This window comes from Athene noctua, chromosome 5 (genome assembly GCF_965140245.1).
Source record: "Athene noctua chromosome 5, bAthNoc1.hap1.1, whole genome shotgun sequence".
NCBI lineage: Eukaryota > Metazoa > Chordata > Aves > Strigiformes > Strigidae > Athene > Athene noctua.
In genome coordinates this window covers 19,250,692-19,272,648 of record NC_134041.1, presented here as the reverse complement: position 1 = coordinate 19,272,648, position 21,957 = coordinate 19,250,692, and the positions used below count along the sequence as shown (strand labels likewise).

Genomic DNA, 21,957 nt, shown 5'->3' with positions numbered 1-21,957 from the left:
CCTTGTCATTTCTTGAACAGAATAAGATATTCTACTATTGTCATGTGAACACTTACTTGCTCTCTCAGACACATTCTGGTCAACAATATTCTTAACAGCAGCTATTATTGCCATTTTACATAAATAATCCTTAAGACTTCTTTTCTAGCAATGTTTGTAACTGTTCTATTAATAAAAAAAAAAGCCATGCATGAGTTGGTATTGAGAGTCAGCATGTATGTTAACCATCTTGCTACTCTTGAGAAACAGTGTAGTTATTTAAAAATGCAAAAGGGTGGAAACATACTGCTGAAAGCGTCTGCTAGTCCTGTTAGGCATTTCCTTTGCTTTTATTTTGAATGTGTCCTCAGAAGGACACAGCACAACTGAGGAGAAAACAGATGTTCAAAGAATGATAGGGAAGGCTGCATGGAAGGAGTGCATTCTGGGTGTCCCGACAGTATTATCTGCCCAGGTGCAATCTAATTTAAATCTTAAAGTAGGTGGGTGACAGATTTCAAGTTACAGATTTCTGCAGCTCCTAACTTGCTTCAGTATTTCTCCAAAATTTCCCCACATCCTGCAGGTGAATACATAGTTCCCAGGATAGCTGTTGGATGTTGCCATCTCTAAAGTGGATTAGCTGGCTGATTCTGATCCCTGTTGGAAATTCCGTGTATGCAAAAACAAATCATGAGCACTTTCGTTCGCTAACAAGTAACAGTTGCCTTTTTTCCTTCCAATGAGCATCTGGTAACTTACGTTTGCACCTGGACAATTGTTGCCTGAGAGAATAGGTGACAAATGTCTTGTTGCCTGTCATCAGTACCAGCTGCAAGTCTCCCTTAAAGGTAATGTTCTGTAGCAGGAGCAAAATTCAGTTGGAGAGCCATAAAAATCCTGTCTGTTTGAACAGTGAAGTGTTATGATTTTGCAATAACTGCCTTACTGTTCAAGTGATAGCAAATGAGATTAGTTGGCAAGGGTTATTTCCTGAACTTTTGTGGTTTAAAAGTGTACTAATAGAATAAATACTGACACTGAATAACAGCATAAATAAAAATATCAAGGGAAAAGCAAAAGCCCTTACCTAGCTAAACTGTATCATTTCTAGTGATTAAGATGAATCACTGGACATGCTGTAGTTTCAGAAGACTTAGTTATGCACAGAATATCCTGGAAGACAACCCAAGAGAGGCTCTTCAGAATCATCCTGCTTTTTCTGCAACTATTCTGCCAAAAAATGACACAAATATCTTTGCCTATGTGTGTTATAATTTGAATATACACCACAACAATATCAAGTCATCATCAGCACAGATAATGTATTTATTAACATGTCAATAAATAAAGCATACTAATTATGCTACACACCATGACCTTCTAACAAACATTGCTGTTCACTTAGATTTGTTCTTACGTGCAGGCTGTAAGAGCTCAATGGGAATGCTAAAAGCATAAGGGAAAAAAAGCACGTAAACATGAAAACTTACATTCTTGAATATACAAGTGCTGCAGCTGACAAGACAGGTGAAATAGGGAAGGGGGATGCCCTGCTATATACAGAGTTTCCATGTAAATTATGTTTTATGTCTGGTAGTCAAAATGGTTCTAGTTTCCCAGTCTGATAATCAAATGTCTTCACTAGCTACAGATGCCTCAATATTTACATTTTCTTATTTCTCTAGGGTAAGGGAGTGAATATTTTAGGTCCCAATAGCATTTATTATTAAGATCTCTTTTTACTTAAGACATTTCATTTCACACATTAGAAGTTTGTAATGTTTATGAAAAATTGGGAACCTGACTAGTTGGGAGAAAGTACATCTGTGAAGTTAAGAAGCGTGTATTTATTACGTTCCCAGCTCAACACTGTTCATGTTGGTCATGGTTTTTGACCAAATGCAGGCCTCATCTATGTACACACTGACAAAGTATTTTCCACTAAATCAAATTTTCAACTGTATGCACAATTTCCCATATGATTTTAACTAAAATAAATTGCTATGAAAGTATCCACATAGGTGTTTGCATAAATTAACCATAACCACTTGGTAAATTTCAAACTATTGAACTTCATCAGTAATTGGCCCTTTCATGGAACTGCAACACAGAAGGAATTGTGTGTTCTCTGGGGTTTTTAACGTAATCACTGCTCTATATCAGAGAGTATGCTAGTGACTTAGTGAAACTTGATGCTTATACAACATTTATATTTTAAACTAGAATGACCTAAAGATATGTTAGCATAAAATACCTCCATTTTAGACTGGATGTGCTGCTAACTCCCTTAACTGTAGAGGCTCCAAATAATGTTTGGGGGAAGGTAGAGGATAATGCAAATCCCCTGGGAAAGCCATTAGGCTAGTCCTGGCGACTAAAATAAAAAATCAATCTATAAAATAGAGGTTAGTACAATCTAAGTGGAAACTACAGTGTTATGTTTAATTATGCACCAGCTACTGACTGTGTATTGAGAGGGAAGAGGAAAGCTATACATATATCAGCTAATGGATTTCTGGATTTAATAAAGTTCATTTTTGTTCTGTGAAATACTTCCATCATACTGCACCAATATATTTTTTGTAATTCTCTGAGGGTTTTAGTTAGATGGTTGGTTGGTTGGGGTTTTTTTTACAAACTAGATTAAGACTTAAGAAAAATCAGAGAAATACATTTATGAGTAGCCCATAGAACCAGAGATTTTGAATGATGGAATCAAAAGCATACGGCAAATTGACTTTCAATATAACTTCTATATAGCATGAAGTTTCAGCTTCAGAGTGGAGAAAACATGCCAACATATGCATACCTACACATACATGAGCACTGACTAAGGTACAACTGCTAGATCCAACATACAACAGCTTAATACCCTCCTTTAATTAACACATTTCACAGTTATGTAAACAGAAGCAATGTGGCATATGCTAAGAATTGTATACTGTTGCATAAGTGACTGAAATTTCTAGCGTTCTGCCATGAGAACTATAACTCCTGAGACCATTTTTCATAGTCTACGTTCTGTAACATTCTGTTGATTCAACTTTCTTCTACTCATAATGGGGTAAATTCTGGATCCATTCCTTCCCAAAACTGGTATCCCTCTTTCCATCCCAGCCTTCAACACCACAGCCTACTGTCACTTCCCCTTTCCAGTAGGTGCTCACAGTGATCATTACTTCTCTAATCTGCTCTGAGAGCAGCAGAAGTTACTTTGGTTTCCCCAGCAATCAGAAAAATTACTATCAAAATCACCGATTAATGTCTCATATATTTACAGCACATGTTTATGCCACAAGGACAAACATAAAGAAGGTAGTGACAAGATGCTGGGGGAAAAAAAAAATAATCAGGATATATTAAAAATAATTAAACATTTACAAAAAAGTCATAAAAAAACAGATTTAAGACATAAATCATGCCTTAAAAGACATAAAAGATGTAGTTCCCAACAGAATGCAGTGCTACAAGTTCTAGTTGCTTCTCATATTGAAAGTGTTCTGGGTAACTGTGATCTTGGGTTTTACCACCTTAAACTGTATGTTACAAGTTCCCCACAGAACCACCCTATTCTGCTTTCTCCCAATCCTGACTTCCACACACAAGAAATTGTTTCTCCTCCCCTACATACCAAGCAGCTAACCTGTCAATCCTGTTCTTCAAATCCTTCCTCCTGTTACGAAGTGTCTCATGGCTTCTGAACCTGAAGATCTCATCTGCATCCCATCACCTTTGGTGCATAATGTCTTCTTAGATCTAATCGGTGACATCGGGCAGCTGCTGTGAACAGTGCAGTAAATTACATTGAGTAGCTCTTCAGTTTTAAGCATGACTATAATGTAATCCCACCCTAGTTTAAACCCCTCCTTTATTTTTTCCCGTCTTTTGTCACTATGGGGTAATGATCCTGTACCTACCATTGCATTCAACTCTTATCTTACCGAGTTTTTATGTTTAACTTTGAATATCACACTCCCTTTGTGCGTGAGCAGCTCTGTTAAAACCCATCCCCAGCCCCCATCACCTACACTTCAGATGAATTACATCCCTCCACCAGCTTGGGACCATTGGCTTTTGACTTTTTCACACTGGCATACAGAATACTTGGTATTGTCACACAGCCCTTACAGCGTCACATGATGACCACTGCATACACAAGGCCATCTTAAGGGTTACTAAACTGCAGCACACAGGTCACACCACAAACCAAGAATAAGAGCTTAGTCCCTTCACCTCTGTTCAGCGTGCCGTTACTACAAATAGCGAGCTCCTCTCGGGGGTGGAAAGAACCCTGGGACAATGGCTGTCGGAGGCCAAGGAGTGGCCTTCAGGCCCTACCTGCGGATTGCAGCAGCTGCAGCGCTTTTCTTTCGGTCTCCTGTTCCGCGGTGATAGCAATCCGGCGATATTTCTGGGTTGCAAGATAAAAACGACGTGAGGGGCGAGCTGCAGATAAAAACGCTGGATGTCCGCGAGATGAAAGAGGCTCCCGCGGTACAGCGAGAGCCGGGGCCGGCGGAGCCGCGGGAGCAGCACGGCCCGACAGCTCCCGCCCCGAGGCTCCCGCGTGTGCCCGGCAGCCGGCAAAGGGCAGGGCACGCCGCGGGCAGCGGGGCACCTCTGCTCCGCTCCGCTGCTCGGCGGGCGGCAGAGCTGCCCCCGGCTCCCCCCCCGGCTCCCCTCAGCGGCGTGACGGAGGCGCCGCCGCTTCCCGCCTCGCCCGGCCTCGCGCCGCCGCCCGCGGGCACGTGGCGCAGCAGCGCACGAGGCGGCCGCGCGGGGCGGCGGGGGCCGGCGGCCCCCGGTGCCGGCGGCCTGTGTGCCGGCCCCCGGTACCGGCGGCCTGTGTGCCGGCCCCCGGAGCCGGCCGCGTCCCGGCCGCGCGCCTTCGGGACAGCGCTAAACCGGCGCTACCGCCCGCCTCCCGCTTTCCCCGTCCTCACCGGCGGCGGCAAGGAAATCGTCCGTCCCGAGGAAGCCCGGGGAAGGCAGGGCGCACTTGGGGCGCGGACTGGTTTTGCAAATCGCGGAACAAAGCCGTTCTCGTACACCTTCTCCTCGAGTCGTTTGAGAAGGCTGACGCCCCGCGAGCCCGATGTCTGTTCCTGGTGCCCGCGCAGCACCCACTCTTCCACGAGAGATTATATGCTGAATTAAGCATTTGCTTGATTCACTCGTTTGATTTCCTTCTTTTTGCTGAAGGCTTTTAAACAGTTCGGGAAGCAGTAGGTGAGAACGTGCCGTCTGCCGGTGGGCTAAGCAGAGGGGGGCTCGGCGCGGTGCCTCCCGCCGGAGAGCCCCGAGGGGGCCGGCAGCGCGTCCAGCCCCGCGGCGGGCAGCGGGCACCTCCCCACGGACACCACCGCGCTGCAGAGCGCGCTAAAGCACCTGTACACATGTTGAATTTCGCTGTATAAATACGTATTTGACGGCAACGGAGCCGGAATTGTTGATGAGCGTAACGGTGCTTACAGAAATGTTTTCTGTTGCTTTCATTACACGCAGTCAAAGCGCTGCTCAGCAAGGGGATCGAAAGGCTGTTCGTTTACCATCCCATTTCAGAGGCAAACGAGAAAGACTGTTTTTCAAAAAGTCACAAACAGTCAAGGGAGACACGTACATGAAATCACACCGAGTTGTTCTAATCTGGTTATTTCTACTGATGCCAGCATTTATTTTCAAGGCTGACGGCGTGAATGATTTTCAGAGTAACCGACCAAGGGCGCAGAAAGGAGCCCGCGGTACACTGATGCCGTAAGTAAAAGTGCTGTGCCCAGCACCAGGAACTTTCCGGCAATAACGAAGGTGTTAAGGGCGATGTGTCAGTCGTGTTCTTCAACTTCCTTTTGTGTCACTACTGAAGCCTCACGCAAAAGGTTGGACGGGTTTTCTCGTCGTGGTGTTTGCTTGCTTCGTTAGATTTTGGGAAGTCACGTTAATTCTGTGTTCCACGCGGGCTCAGAGGCGCAAAGTGACTGATGTTTCTGTGAATGCTCGGGGCGGGGGTTGGGGTGGGGTGGGGGTGGGTGGGGGGGTGGTGGTGAAGAAAAGCACCTGTTCGCAAAGCCGGGCGTGAGGGAGGCTGAGGTTTGCTCCTGCCTTGTCCGACTTCAGTCTCGGTCGTTTCTGAAGGGGAAATCTCGATTCGCTCCCTGCAGAGCCATACTTTAGGCGGCCCAGTCATCGAAACGAAGTTGCTGGTGGCCTGAGATGCCGAGAGCGAAGCCCAGAACCACCTCAGAGGGTACGGAAGACCCGAGCCGGATTTCCTGGCAGAATCAGGAATCCGAGGCTAGACCTGGAAAACTGTGTTTTGGGGCCGGGGTGTGTGTGAAGCAAGGCGAGCATTCTCTTCGCAGAAGGGAGCAGGCTTCTTGGCTACGCAGCGCGGGGGTCCCCGCGGGTGCGGGCGGTGCGGGGCGCTGCCTGCCGCGGCCCCCGCTACCGTGCTGGCCGCCGGTGCCTGCCCCACGGATCCGCCCCGAGGTAGCAGCCTGAGCGCCGGCACGCAGGCGACGCAGGCAGTCGAGAGCTTCCCTCTCGCCTGGGTCCGCTCCTCTTTCGCCTTCGTGTTTGAATCGCTCTGAAGCTACAGTAGCCACCGTGCGCCGGGGAAGGGGGGTGGGGGGGGATCTCGCCTACCCCTTCCATATTTAACTATTACCTAAATCCAAAGGGAAATGAGCAAACCTCTAGGCTTGGGTCTTAAGGTATTTTCAGCGCCGTTGGGCGTATTTATCCCAAAAGAGTTTTCCACAACAAGTTATTTCTAGTCTAGGGGAGGTCTCCGTCGCCCAGGGCCCTGCCTTAGCCCCGATTATAACGGCGCGCGGGCCCCGGCGGCGGCGGGAGGCGCGTCCCCGGTTCCCGGGCCGGGGGCAGGGACGCTGCGCGGGGCCGGCTCGGCGGGGCGGGCGCCGGCGCCTCCGTCCCCTGCCCTCTGCCTCTGCCCGCCTTGAGTCAATCTGTGTTTTGAATCTGTGACTTGTTCTCGTTGCGGAAGTTGAAGGGGATCCAAGAATAGTTCAGATAGATGTGTGTAATTTCTAGAGCAAAACCCCGAGAGAAATGAAACGCCCGATTCCAGAATGACACTTCGATGTCACTTCAGTGAGCCCTGTGAGGTGGAATACCGTAAGACATTTTCATTTAAGGAAAAATGAGAGACAGAGGAGGGGAAACAGTGCTCATTTGTGAGGCTTTGGCTTTTTTTTTTTAAAAAAAAAAAAAGCTTTTTTTTTTTTTTGTTGCAGAAGCTCCTAACGCTCAGGAAGTGGAATTTGTGGTTTAGGGGGCCGAGCTCTGAGGGAGTTGAGAGAGACAAAAAAGAAAAAAAAAGCCAACTCAAGCACCATTACTCCTTAAAGGGAGGCTAAATTTAAAGTCGCCCAAACTAGCAGGCTGCGGCGCGAACCCCGTCTGCAGCCCAGCTTCCTTCACCCCTCCAGATGGGTAAGCGCTCTTGCTTTTCTCTCCTCGCGTGGGTGGCTGCCGGCCGGCGGGCCGGGCTGGCACCGAGCCCCCTCCTCCCCCGCCCCCCCGGGACGCCCCGGCCCTGCCTCAGCCGCGGCGGCTCGGGGAGGCGCCGGCCTCGCACCCCGCAGCAGCGGCCCTCGGCTGGCGCGGGCCCCGCGCACCGCCCGGGGCCGGCAGCGGCAGCGCGCGCGGCCCGCGGGCCACCGGCCGGCGGGGGCAGGTGGCCGCGGCAGAGCGGCGGCCAGGTGGGCCGCGGGACTCGCCTTCCCACGGGCCCGGCCCCCGCCCGGCAGCCTCCGGCCTTGGACGGCGGAGGCCGGCGGCGCCTCGGCTTTTGGAGGGAAAAGCGCCGCGCCGGGACGAAAACGCGCGGCGGGAGCGGCGCCCGGAGCCCCCCAACGGCTGCGGCTGCCGTTGCTGACGGGGAGGGGGGCGACGTGTTATCGGGCCGCTTTGATTTCTCGCCCCCCCTTCGCGCGGGCCCGCTCGCTGCCAGCCCCCGCTCAAGGATGAACCGAGGCGCAGGTGGGCCCGGGCAGCGCCGCTCCCACCAGCCCTCCCGGCGCTGTGCCCGGGGGCGGCGCCTCCCCGGCGGCGCGGAGCGGCCCTGCCCCGCCGGGCGCGGCGGGGCCGGTGCTTGGCGGCGCAGCCGGGGTCGACACCTGCGGGGTGGCTGCCGCGCCCCCGCCGACGGGCTCGGCGCCGGCCGGGGCAGGCGGGGTGCCCCTTCGCAAACTTGAGGCCACTGACGGGAGGAAGTTAAAAAAAGCGACCCCCTGAAGTCCCCCGACAGAACCAAACAAACGTGGTTTAAACGCGCGTTTTTTTGGCGAAGTGTCAAGTGTAACGGCGGAGGCGGCCCGGCGCTGGATGGGTTCGAGTGAACCACTCCCGCCTTCCTCCGAGGACCAGGCTCGGGGCAGCTCTGTTTAACCCGGTCCCCGTCCCCGACCCCCTCGGTCCCCCGCAGGGCCCCCCCCCGGAGGTTTCCCACCTCGCCTCTCTCCCCGCCCCGGCTTTCGGTGCCCGCAGCTGTTGGCGCCGCGGCACCTTGCAGCTGCGGGCTGCAGGAGAGATTCCGTTTTGTTCGTTTTCGCGTTATCGTGGTTCGCGCTGGAGGGGTGAATCAGTCCCTCCGACAGCAACAGCCTCTCAGGCGTCGGGTTTAGGATGTCGGGTTTGTAACGACTGTCCCGGCAGCAGCTCTGCGCCGTCCATCCCGCTCTGGGCGGCGAGGACCGACAAAGCCGTTTCGCGGGTGCGTTTTCTTGGCGCTGCGGTTGCCGCCGCGGAGGCCAACATGGAGGCGCAGTGTGTCCACTCCGCCGAGTGCGGCCGCGCTCCCGCGGAGGGACGGGGGTAAACATGACCGCCCCCCCCCCGAGCCCTCAGCCCCCCGCTCATCCGACGGACGATGCCCGGCCCCTGCCGTTGCCAGTTCTCCGCGATCCGTCAGCCGCCGTCGGGCCGGCGTCCGTCCTCCGACAGGCCGGGCACCGCTCCCCGTCGGGCCGCCGGAGCGTGGCCGGAGCGGCCCCAGGGGCACCGAGGGGTGGGGGGCGGCTGAGTAGGCGCGCCCCGGGAAGGGAGGGGAGGGGAAGGGGGGGGGCGAGGCGATCGGGGCCGGGGGCGGCGGCCGGAGCCACCTGCGCGCCGCCACCTGGCGCGCCGCCCCCGGCGAGCGGCCCCTCCCGGCCGGCGCCCCTGGCCCTCACCGGCGGGCTCGGCGCCTCCCCGCAGGTCGCCTCCCCGCCGCCGCCCCGCGGGACACTCGGGGGTGACGCTCGCCGCCGCCGCCGTGCCCGGCGCTTGGAGAGGGAGTGCGGCCGCGCCGGCCGTGGCAGCACCCCACCATGCCGAGGTCCTTTCTAGTGAAGAGCAAGAAGGCGCACAGCTACCACCAGCCCCGCTCCGCCGACGAGGACTACAGCCTGCGGCTGGAGACGGTGCTAGCCCAGATCTGTGCAGGTAGGAGTCCCTCGGTTGGCGGCCTCGCTTGCGGGGGACACAGCCCGCCCGCCCCGCATCGCCCCGCTGCACCAGCGCCCGCCGGTAGCCGTGCAGCCCCCGTGGCACGCCGGAGAGGCTGGCGCGGGGCTGCACGGAGTCCGGCCGCAAACCTTGGTGGGAGCGGGGCCGTGGCGGGAGGTGGCTGGCTCCTAGCGCGGACCCGCACTGAGGACCCCCCCTTGTCCCCTTTGCCCCGCAGACAGCAAGATCCCCGAGGACACGGGGCTGTGCCGCACCGTCCTGCCCGATCCGGAGCCTTCCCAGGGGCGCTTCTCCCCGGAATCCCACCTTACCGAGGCTGCCGATGGCACCTCCGAGTCAGCGCCCAGCTGCGAGGGCAGCGTCTGTGACAGGGTGTCCGAGTTTGAGGATTTCTGGAGACCTCCCTCGCCCTCCGTCTCGCCAGGTAGGACCGGGGCGAGCGGCGCTCGGCGAGGGTCCGGCTGCGTGGCCCCGTCGGTGCCGTGGGGCAGCGTCGCATGGCTGGCCGCCACCGTCGATAACGAGTGGAAGGGACAGATTTGCCTTTTTCCACGCAGTGAGAAAAGTCAAATCTGTCCCTTCCACTCGTTTTCGGGTTACCTCTTTCTTGATTTTCAAGCCCATCTCCCACTGCTGAGGGAGCAGCGGGTGTGAGGCTACGGGAAAGTTGTGATGCCATCGGCCGTTGATTTTTTGGTTTCTGATTAATTGCTAGAGTCAAGCCGGTTATGCTTTAAAAGTCCCGGCATTTTCCTACAGGTCCTGCTACCCAGAGTTTTGTAAAACAGTAAACATTTCTACTGGGCTATCTATATACCTGTAGTAAACAGCGTTTACTTTGTGTTTGGTACTACCTGCTAGACGTTTTCCCTAACTCCCTTCCAGGTTATTTCTTGCCTCTTGCCTATAAAAAGGATCTCTTATTCTCCCTCCCTCCCCCACTTCTCTCTCTTTTTGTTTTTTTGCTTTTCTAAAAACGCATTCGTAAAAAACAGAGGAAAATAATGACGGTCAGATTTAAACACCCCAAATCCAGGAAACTCACACTTATGGCTGCAGCGCCTGTCTCTAGCTCCCTCGTCTTGCCTTTGATGTGGTTGGAGCAGTGGGAGATGCTGTCCCCAGCCTGGCGCAAATACTTATCTCGTTTAAAAATACAATGGCGTCATTTTATAACAAAAATACGTATATATAAAACCCACTTTTTATTGCCTCGGTTAAAAAGTGACAGCTGGAAAAAAAGAACAATTTGTCTTAGTGAAGGAAAAATTGTCTCAGCTTTACCAACTGACAGCAGGCACCAGCAAACAAATACTTAGTCCCGTTTCCCCACTGATTTTCCCACTTTACAGTGTCCTTGCATATCAACGGCTGATTTTAATGGTGCGGGTTTGCATTTTTAAAGCCTCCCCCTCTTTTAGGAGTCCTAAAGCCCTTTGAGGGGACATTCAAAATGCTGCCCAATGTCCTTACAGCCAGCCACAGGACAGTTTCAGGCTGTGTAAATGACAGACCAGACCAAATGCAGCAGTGCAGCAGTTTCTCTTTTGCTGATATTTCTGCACAAAGTGTAGCAATGTGTGTAATTTTTGTTCTAATGGATTTGTGCCGCTCCTCCTTTCCCAAACCGCTTTCACGAGCTGCTTAAAGGACAGATGTAAAATGGACCAGGTATTTACCAGGACTGCTCTGCCTTTTCTTCCTCACTACTTATTTCTTCCCCTGCTGTGGGATTCGTTAGATCCCAGCCAACCATCCAGCTACCCAGGGAAGGTATCTTTGTAAAACGAGGGTGACCTCCCCAGATCAATATATTTCGGGGACAGGTGGGGAAGGACGGTCCTGGGGCTGTCTGATCCCATTTACAGGAGGAACGGGAGTGTAAGGGACGCCAAGTACTGTAAGGAAAGAGCTTTGTTAAATGCACTTCAGTGCATAGAGAGAGGTGCCGTTATGTTAATGATGAAGACAGTGGCAGCAGGATTAGATAGTCAGGCTTCCTCCCACATCTCCCCCCAACCCCTCTGCTTTCCAGCTGCTTTGTCCGATTCAGCACAAAGCTGGAATTTGAGCCTAGGTTGCTTCTGGAAGACACACTGGTGAGAGACGGGATTTCTAGGATTGTGTTTGTCTCGGTGGGGCACAGTTTCTGTGCTTTGGCAGGCAGAGCAGATGAGAAATTATGTTTCTAAATCATGCTCAGGGCAGGTGTGGTGAGTATTACGATCACCCCCTTATCTGGAGAAGTGAACATAGGTGCAGATTGCACTCCAATACGCTCTGAAAGCCAAATTTCAAGTTTGTCTTTGAGTGCTGTGCTGCTGATCCAGGCAGGCATGCACAGACACAATACCTGTTAACACTCTAATACATTGTTGACTCCATCAGTGCAAATCACTCGGTTATTTAACCTCACTTTCTACGTGTGTCTGTAATCACATGCGTTTGCATAGACAGAAGCTGCCTGATACCTCAGTGCAGCAGTATATTAGTATCTCCTGATGAGCCTCTTGATGCTGCAGTCTTGGAGGGAGGCTTCTACTGGCTATAACTGAGCTGTGCTGAGAGCGTGGTGTTTTGTGGGCTGTGGAGGAGGACACTTGAATCTTTCTTTACTGTACATATTAATCCATTCCCAACTATTTTAGGTTGAGTTTGCCTTGCCTTCAAAAAAGAGCATTGAAGTTTTTTCTCCCAGAAGTGGTCTGTAGAAAGGCTGCATAGAATTGCTAGGAAGAGGAGGGAGAATCTGTCTCTCCCCATGGAGGCCTAGATGCTGTGGAACGAAGGAGAGGCAGATACAGAAGTGCCCTGCGGTGTGACAGGGCAGGGTTTGCAGGTCACGTTTGCACTGGGTATAGGGCTTGGATGGCTTGAGCTTGCCCCTGAGAAGTATTGCGTGTGTGGCTCCCCTGCACTTGTGCTTGAGAGGTCTCCAAAGCATGTGAGGTGATGGAAGGAACATCACACGCAAACTGATCTGTGGTGCAATGTTTACTGTGTCCTGAGTTGCCAGTTCCAAGGGCTCAAAAATCAGGTCAGCCTTCCCTCTCCTCTCACTCAACGGACTGGCTTAGAAATCAAGATTGTAAGTAATACCTTATGGATATTCAGTTCTAGTATTGAAATATCAAGGGTTTACATTTTCATGGGTTTTTTTACAGTCTGGGCTAGAAGTTGACTTTAAGAGGAAAAAAAAAAAGTTAAAACAAGAACAAGCAAACAAAAGGAAAGCTGAGGGCCTGATGAAATCATGCAGTTTCAAGAGCTGGGGCTTTAAGATAGTTTTGAATCTTGCGATAAAATCGTGAGAGATGGCAACACTGAAACTGGTTGCAAAGACACAAGATAGATGATGTGACGCTGACCACAACTTTGCAGTCAGTGCAGAACAGGAAAAATCATGCTCAGCACCATGTCAGCTAATTTGATTTCATCGCTCTGTTCAAATGTCCCAGTTGGTATGTGCGCATATATTTCCAACCAAAAGACTGCTAATTTCAGTGGAAGAATCTGAGACTGTTAATTTCTGAAATTATGTGAAAGATAGGAAACAATCAAGTCATTCAAAGCTCAATTTTCACCTAATTTCCCACTCCCTTCTGTAACCCTCAGTGAACATTTCTCCATCCAGATGGATAGCCTAACACATCATGCCTTCCTTCCCTAGCCCACCCCTGGTTATCTTGGTTTGCTGAAGGTTGAGAAAGCCATAGGAGCTGTGAAGCTGACAGGAATGAGAAAAAGCAAAAGAGAATTATGGGTGGACAAGTTTTTGGGTAAGGGCGGTTATTCTGGAAGCCCAAGTAGTTAAGCCATGCCAGTATCTCTATGAAGGTGTCAGCACTTCAGCAGTTAATTGATTCATCTTTTCCTTGGCTCACTAAAACATTTGCCCAGTGGAGACATTTGACTCTCCCAGTGCCTGTTGTGATGAAGAGTGAAAGCAGAGCACCTTGGGCATTAATCAGCATCTCTGGCAGACACAGTTGGGGTCTGATACCTCATGTTCCCTGCCCAGCTGTGCTTTCCTCTGTGTAAGGCTTCCTGAACATTTGTGCCTTTAGACACTGATCTCAAAGGCTGTGTTCCTGCCATTGCATCAGACTCTGCTATGGGCCCCCCAAGTGTGAATAATCTTGTGGTGCCCACTGCCTTGGTCAGAAGCCGTTGCTAAGGGCAAGCCTGTTAGAGCCAGCTGAAACCATCTGAGCTTACCCTGGTGAAAGATTTCTTTGATTATGACTGCTAGGAAAATATTTTTGTGTCTTCAATTTTTAATGCGGCCTATACCAATGATTTTGTGAAGTTCTGTGTTTTGGGTGGACTCCATTTCTTGACTTGGAGAAACTCAGAGCAATCTGAAACAGCTGTGATATTTATTGCAGATGAGGACTGATCTTAGTTTATATTTTTTCTGACAAAGCGAGGCATGACATTCAGGCACTTCAGAAGCTGTTCTTTATTTCAATTATGCTGTAATACAGTTACAGACAGTTGTGGCATGAACTTGAGTGACTAGATTTGGGTATTAAATTGTGCAACAAGCAGTTTTTAGTTTTGTTGAACAGGTAAATCTTGGTACGCTTGCTCCTTCTGGCACCTCTGTAATGTCACATGTGCTATATGGATGTGTGGGATCTACATCAGAGCTTAAACATGTGGACTGTCAGCTTTGATGCCCATCTTGGGACATAGAGGATATACTTTTCTGAGGATCTGCAGATAAAACCAAAGGATGTTGCATACTTGAGCTGTTTAGTGTCTCAACAGTCAGATCAGTGTGTACACACCTTGGCACCCAGAGATGGAGGTAGACAAAATTGGTGGCTGCTTTAAATAATTTGGCTAGGACAGCAGGTGAGTAGGTAGTACTGGATGTACAGCTAACCTTCTGTGCAATATAAAATGTCCTCCCATTAGAATGAAAGGGCAGCCTTACTGCGCAGTACGGGGTCTGGCTTTGGGCACACGTCTGAGCGCTGAGACGATTTTGCCTCGTGACAGTGGCTGGATTGTGGAGCGCACTAATTCCCAGCCCTTGTGTTTCTGCAGCCTCGGAGCGATCTGTGTGTCCATCGCTAGATGAAGCGCCCCCCTTCTCGGTGCCCTTCAAACCATACATGTGGAACAGCCTGGGTGGCTCCGAGCTGAGGCATCTTGTGCAGAGCTACAGGCCCTGCCCGCCGCTGGAGCGAACCTCAGCCCTGGGGCTCTTCTGCGAGCGAGGCTCCGAGCCTGCCCTCTACGGTGCAGAGTGTAGCTCTTCCCTCGGACTTTATGGTGACTTCGGCTCCCCAGGCCCGGGGCTGTTTGAGCGGCCACCAGCAGCAGCACCCGGACTCTATGCTGAGACACAGCCTGGGCTGCAGCAAGAGAAGGGGCCGGGTGGCATCAAAGTGGAGTCGGACCTGTTGTGCCGCCCATTGCTCATCAGCACTGGCTCTTACAAGTGTGTCAAGTGCAGCAAGGTAGGAATCCCATTCTCCCACAATGGTTATGACTCTTCTCCAGCCCCTTCTCCCTGGCAAGCCTGACCCTGTGTTGCTTTCTCCCTTCAGGTCTTCTCCACACCGCATGGCCTTGAGGTACATGTGCGCCGCTCACACAGTGGCACGAGGCCCTTTGCCTGTGACATGTGTGGCAAGACCTTCGGCCATGCAGTCAGCCTGGAGCAGCACAAGGCCGTGCACTCGCAGGTGAGAGCGGGGCGGACTGCCAGGATGGAGGTCTGAGGGCCAGGGCCAGCTGCTTGCTTCTGCTGGCTCTAGGGAGGCCATGAAGGCAATCGCAGGGCAGTAGGTGGGCATCTAAACTGAGGAGAGGAAGAGAACATGGTAGGGCTGCAGTGGGCTGTTGTGGGTACAGAATGTGGTGGCAGGCAGAGGAAAGGGTGCACAGCTAGTGAGCAAAGGAGAAAATCAACAAATTAAAGAACAGGCTTTGTTCCCATTCCCCAGACCTTGCATGCGTCTGTTAAGCAATGGGCACTGTTGGCACTCTAGAAGTAAGAGATAATAAATAATGAATTTTCACTCTTGGAGCTGGAAATTGTAATGTGGATGTGGAGGTTTTTTTAACAGCTAAAGCAACATATTTTGCTTTTTTTCGATGCAGCTCTCCTCATTCTTTTTCCTCCCCTCCCCCAGAGAAATGAACCTTCCCTTGTTTGTAGTCATTGTGTCTGTGCCGGGAACATCTGAACGACCAGTCAGGTATAGAGCACAGACTTCACCCATCTCAACACTCTGAGTCACACACCAAAAGAATATGGTAGTTAATTTTGGTAGGAGGACTTGTAACATTTTCCACCTGCTGATATTGTGCCATATTTCCCCTTCACCCACCCACTTGACCTGGCAAATCTTCCTAGAGTTACAGCAATGGTTTTTTGCTGTTTTATTTATAATTTCATGAGTGTGCAACAGCAGGGCACACAATGAGGGGAAATATCACCCGTTAAATAATGGTGAAAAGAGCGGCACTGCATATTGTGTCCGAGGAGGGCACAACATTTCAGGGAGAGTGTATTAAAAGCCACATAAACTAAGGTGACTGTATGAAAGCATAGCAGGAAGAGGAAGGTGTGATGGTAGTTAAGGGACAGAAAGAAGAGGTGATTTATGGTGGAAGAAAGTAGTGGAGAGGAGTGTGTGAGGGAGAGTAGAGAGACAGCAAGGTCTTAATACACTTATTTTGATCAAAAAGCTGTTTTCCCCAGATGCTCTAGATACCTTTCACTTGACTTTTAATGGACTTACAAATAAGCAGATAGTTGTTACCCTGCCAGCAGAAGTCAGCTTGCAACCGAGATTTCCCAGGAGAGTCAAGCAGACCTCAGCACCCACTTTCCTGTGTACAGTTCAGAGGCGGCCTCTGAACAGTGCTGCAGCTGTTGGGATTCCCAGCAGAGTGATCATGTCTTGGGCCCCTGTTGAAATGTGCAGGCAGACTCTGCCCGGTCAGTTGGGCTGCTCTCACCTGGCCATTCCTGTCAGTGGGAAGAGCTGTTCAGTTATGTTTTTGTGAGGAGCACAGCACTGGGAGAGGGCACATTATCTTTTCTGTTATTATAGTGCCATCATGCCAGTGTTAGCGTCTCTGCAGGCCAGTCCAGCTCTCTGGAAAAGTGCTTGCTAAGGTGGAAGGGGCAACACTGATGTGGTGTTAGGCAGTTTGTTGCTGGTGTGATTGTTGGTGTAGTGTAACGTGTGTGTTTGGGCTCCTCTCTATGCAGGAACGCAGCTTTGATTGTAAGATTTGTGGCAAGAGTTTTAAGAGATCTTCTACTCTGTCCACCCACCTGCTCATCCACTCGGACACCCGGCCCTATCCATGCCAGTACTGTGGGAAGCGGTTCCACCAGAAATCTGATATGAAGAAACACACCTTCATTCACACAGGTCAGCCCTGCAGCTGCTCGTGTTTGGCCCCAACTGTGAGGGCAAGTCTCTGAAGAGGTCTCTCTGCAGCAGTCCATTCCTCCTCAGCTGGGACAGTACATGCACCTCCCCCTGCTTCTCACCGCCCTGTTGCTGTTCATGCTATCTGAGCTCTACTTGTGCAAAGGAGGGTGATTTGAGTGTGGTTTCACGAACAGCAGCTGCAAAATAACCCAAATCCTCGCAATCCAATCAGTGTTCCCTTAATAGAATCCACCAATGTTTGTTCAAAGGGCTTTTGTATAAGATGATCTGTAGAGTATTCATGTAGCCTTGATTTACAGCTGAGGTCCCTGGAAAATGACAGGTGAATTTGATTGCAGCATTTCTTTTTGCAGGATCTACCAATTTACACTAGGAGCAACAGAAGTCTCCTCCTCTAGATCAAACACTAAACTGGAGGGCCTAGGGTCCAACTCTTAGTCTAAATATTTGTTCAGAGATTGTCTGCACTTCCACCCGGACTTTCTGAGAAATGGCTGCAGTTTGATACAGAATAGGAGAGGTGCAGAGTTCTCAAGTTTCACTGTTAGTAATAAACATGGAAACTAATAAAGTGAAGGTGAATCACTGAAGCAAATTGTTTTAAAAATGTCATTCAAGGTTTATCAGAAATCTTTAAAAGAAAATCTCACCTTTCAGACCTGCACCATTCAGTTAAAGTAGAGGGAAATAAATGATGTGTGAGATACAGAAGCACTTGTAGACATGAATTAACAGCTGTACTGGCCAAACCCAAGGTTCAGATGACCAAAATCCTTTTCCCTGATAGTGACCACTAGCAGATATCAAGGGTGAAGCCTAAAAAGGGCAAATCTGTAGAAAGATGGCATTATATGTAGCACTGCTTGGTTGTGACTTTTCTAGGTGACAGGCAGTGAACAATAAATGTTAAGTTACAGGGATTTTTTACCAGGTGTTTCCTGGATGAAAATGAACTATTTAGGAAATAACACAAAAAGTATTTCCATAATAACTTTTTCAAAGGAGGCTTGATTAAGTAGAATTTAGCCAAATTCTGAATCAGTCAAAACTATTATTTTGTTGTGAGATCAGAAACTCACAATTTAAAAGTCTGGGCTTATACACTGGTAACATAAAACCATGTCCTTAACTGAATCAGGCATCCCTGTCATATGCAGCATACACTTGTGAACTGAACCTCCAGCACAGTTTGTATTATTTTATAAGAATCTGATCTTCAAACATGCAAAGAGTTTGTTGCTCCAGCTGAAGTCAGTGGGCTCTGCAGGTGCAAAGCCATTCTGAAAATCAGGCTTGGTTTTGTGGTTGGGTTCCCTTTTCTCCGTTATGTGATAATAAACACTATGAAAATGCACTGAGATCTGGCTCCTGTGGAGGCCAGTGGAGTTTTGCCACTGATACCTCCTGAGGAGAAGTTCCGGGGGCTGGATTTTTCCCATGTATGTTATTTGTCTGCAGGAGAACTTCAGTGCTGGCTTGGGGTGACTGCTAGCATTTTAGCATGGGGAATGGAGAGAAGAGCAGATCTCTGGATGAACTCTGCCCTTCAGGGTTTACTTGAGGGTCCTCATACTTCCCTTGGGAACAGACCCCAGATCACTGGGTTTGGCTTAACAACCTCCATCTATCTGTTCCACCTGCCCCCATGCTGATGCTATAATAATCAATGTCAGGCATTCAGCACGACCTAGGGGTCTTTCCAGCAGTTCCTCGTGTTTCTAGAACACAAAGCCAGTTTAAATCACACAGAGCCCATGCAGCCAATGTATTCACAAGTCATGGTGTCCTGAGATCACTCTCTGCTTCGGGCTGCTCCCAAGACTACAGTGGGCTGATAGAGGTGCAGCCAAGTCCAGGCCTGCTCAGCGGCAGTGCAGTGCAAAGCTAATGCTTTGGGGCTCCCAATTGCATGTTTTTTAGAAGAATGACTTCTTTGGTAATCACACAGGAATCCCTTTGATTAGCTCTGAGGCCCAGTGTACATTTCCTGTTTGCTCTGGTCCTGCATAAGCAGCATGTTGCCTCTCACACCCTCTCTCCCTCCCCCGCCTTCTACTTGCAGGTGAGAAGCCTCACAAGTGCCAGGTGTGTGGAAAAGCCTTTAGCCAGAGTTCCAACCTCATCACCCACAGTCGGAAGCACACAGGCTTCAAGCCCTTTGGCTGTGATCTGTGTGGCAAAGGCTTCCAACGGAAGGTGGATTTACGAAGACACCGGGAGACACAGCATGGCCTGAAATGAGTCCCAGCTGCAATACAGAGAGCACCTTACAACACTATGAGAACAGACTCCCTTGGCTTCCCTGCTGGACCCAAGCCCTGTCCTGAGCATAGAACCTGGCATTACCAGGAGCTCAGAGAGGAAAGAAGAGGACGGGGCCATGAGTTGACAGCTCAACCTGAATGACTGTGAAAGTGGAAATTAAAGGCAGGGGTTTCTCTCTTTCTCTTCCCCTCTCTGTTTCTGAAATAACACTGGAAAATAAGCCTTTTAGATATGAAGCCTGATATTCCAAAGACAGATAAGCTACCAGACATCTGTAAGCTGGAAAATATTTATCCCATGGCCAAGATGAACCCCTTGAAAGTCTTTAGTAGCTTGAATCACCTTGCAGTGAAACATGGGTTTAACAGTGTTTACATGATAATGACAGTGAGCCATCAGCACTGTGGTGTAGGGACCTCTTACCTTGGTTGAGTTTCAGTGCTGAATGGCTTCACTCTTGGTTTTCTGTCAGGAAAACCTGGAGGATCAGGACTGAACTGTGCAGTTTGACATCTTGCTAGTTTTTAATTAAAAGTACCAGTTTGTGCCTGATCCTGCTCTTGTTCTGGTGCAAATCAGGAGCTGCATTAACAGTTACAGAGAGGCCCTTTTTATCCTCCCAGAGGCATCTCTCTCTTTCTGTGCAAGCCCTGGCTGTGTGCATATATGTTTGAGGCATGGGGGGTTACTTCTTGCTACATCCACTAGGGAGGAGGAAGCTGGTGAAAGACAAGCGGAAAAGCCAAAGCACAGAGTTACGCCTTACAACTAGAAACCCATCCAACAAGTGATCCTGGAAGGGCAGGAGCACCGGAGAGGCGTGGACTTTCTGTCCAGACCCATTACCACCTTCTGCACTCTGGGCTTGTTGTAATAACTGGAAAATAGCTAGTCAATAGCATCATTTGTATATTTGGGTTTGTTTTTTAATTTTTAAAGGGAAACTCAGCTGAGGTGGGCAGGAATCATTATAAAAGTATAATTGACTGAATTTGCCTTAAATGACCCTGCATGTACCTCAGTTAAAAAAATGCTGTTTTTACTTTGTTGACAGGTTTGTAAATGTTCTTATTTCGATTTTATGGAGTGTCTTATGTTTATTGATACATATTTATTGGAACAATGTTTTAAGTTAATAAAGTATTGAGGATGGTCCAGAGTGATTTTTATTTAATACATAAGTTCGCATTTGTGGATGTCAGCCGTTAAAATGATACACCACAGTGACAGTCGGGGTACAGCGTTCAAGGACATAATGCAGTCACAGCAGAATTTGCACAAGGGATCTGGCAATTAGGGAACACCACTAGTGTATTTATTTGTCCAGCTCCCACTGATTTCAGTTAAAGTCTTTACACTTTAGAAGACTAGGACTGTCACCATAAAAGAGTTTAGAGGGGAAACAGCAGTTTTAAGTGTCTGCTTTGGAAATGTAGCCTGTCAGAGGTCCCTGCTTAGCCCGGGAGGAACTTGAATGTCCTCCTGCAAGATTAAATGTCTGTGCCTGGGAGTTTGCAGGGACACCTGAGCAGCAGGTGCATCATTTATACTTAAGCCTGTTGGGACTCACAGAATTGCCTTTTGCCTGCCTGCCTTGTCAGCAGGACTTGCTCCATCTGGCAGCCACAGCCCATGCAAAAGAGAAGCAGGAAGATGACGGAGGGGTACCTTGGCCTTTTCCCAGTAGAGCACAGCATGGCAGCCTGGGCTTTTATATGTACACATGACCTTGTTTGCCCACATGGATATGTATTTGTGTTTCCAGCTTTGTATTTATATTCTGGATAAAACCAGTGAGCAGAGGCCTCCTCAGCCCTGCTGGGCTGGCCCAGCCCTCAGGGGCTATGGCACTCCACCCACTATGGTGCCACCCAGGTCCCTCCATGGTTCTGCTTTCTGCCACCTCTGAGAACTTCAGCCACAGTCCCTTCCTCACAGGGTTGCCCTTGCAGGCTGTGGTGGAAGTGTATCTCTGCAGGGCTAACCCAGAATGCGCTGCTTGGGCTGGGAGCAGCTCTCTCGTATGGTGCTGCCCACACTGAGGTTCCACAGGCAGGGCTTTTATTAGACAGAAACATGGCACACAGTCACAGTTGTCATGGTGGGAGGCTGCAGCACAGGTGCCACAGGAGGTGCCAGGTGTTCTGAAGACCACATTAGGTCCATTATGCTGGGTTAATTAATGCAGAATATTAGTGTAGGAGACTAAGTGGCAATGGGGAAGGCCTGGTGATGCCCTGGGCCCTGCCCAGACCAGGAGAGGCTCCGAGGAGCAGCTCAGTGGGTGGCACAGGTAGGCTTGGGGCTGCCCCTGGGGTGATGATTGATATTTATCTTAGAAGGAAGCTGCTGTTGTGGATGTAGTGATTATTGGGGGGGGGTACCAGGCACGGGGTAGTTGGGGTGCAACAGTTGGCCCCATCCCTCTGTCCTCAGGAAGGCCTTTGCCTGCTCCCTCCTGGCAGGCAGGCCTTACTCCAGCAGGCTCTGAGTGACCTCAGTTACTGGCATTTACCTTTAAAACTACAATAACAATGTGTGTCTGCCCCCCAGACTGTATCATTTTCAAACAGGACAACTGGTGAGGTTTTAGCCTAGTGCAGACCTGCTGGCTGGGGTTGGGTGGCTGGGGGAGGCAGCTGCTGGTGGGGTGGGAGGGCTCTGCAGCACGGACATAGCCTGGGTGGCAAGACTGTTCTTCAAGGGAAGAAACTCAGCAGGTGTTTTATTGGTTTAAGTGTGTCTTCCCTCTGAGTGTCTTGTGACTTACTGGTATACCTCAGGGCACCGGTGCTGAGCCATTGCCCAGGTCCAA

At 50.1% G+C, this 21,957-nt stretch overlaps 1 protein-coding gene across 2 annotated transcripts; it reads left to right on the top strand.

Annotated features, from left to right (window-relative positions):
- Positions 1 to 9,223: 9,223 nt before the first annotated feature.
- On the top strand, positions 9,224 to 20,282 carry GFI1 (growth factor independent 1 transcriptional repressor). 2 transcript variants are annotated; one of them, XM_074908205.1, is made up of 6 exons: positions 9,224 to 9,426; positions 9,668 to 9,874; positions 14,506 to 14,921; positions 15,012 to 15,149; positions 16,688 to 16,853; positions 18,940 to 20,282. In XM_074908205.1, exons 1-6 carry the CDS (start codon positions 9,312 to 9,314, stop codon positions 19,116 to 19,118), a joined length of 1,221 nt encoding a protein of 406 aa, XP_074764306.1. In that variant the 5' UTR covers positions 9,224 to 9,311; the 3' UTR covers positions 19,119 to 20,282. The 2 variants fall into 2 exon arrangements, with proteins under 2 accessions (XP_074764306.1, XP_074764305.1); XM_074908204.1 differs by having other exon boundaries at positions 9,248 to 9,476; positions 9,733 to 9,874.
- The last annotated feature ends 1,675 nt before the right edge of the window (positions 20,283 to 21,957 follow it).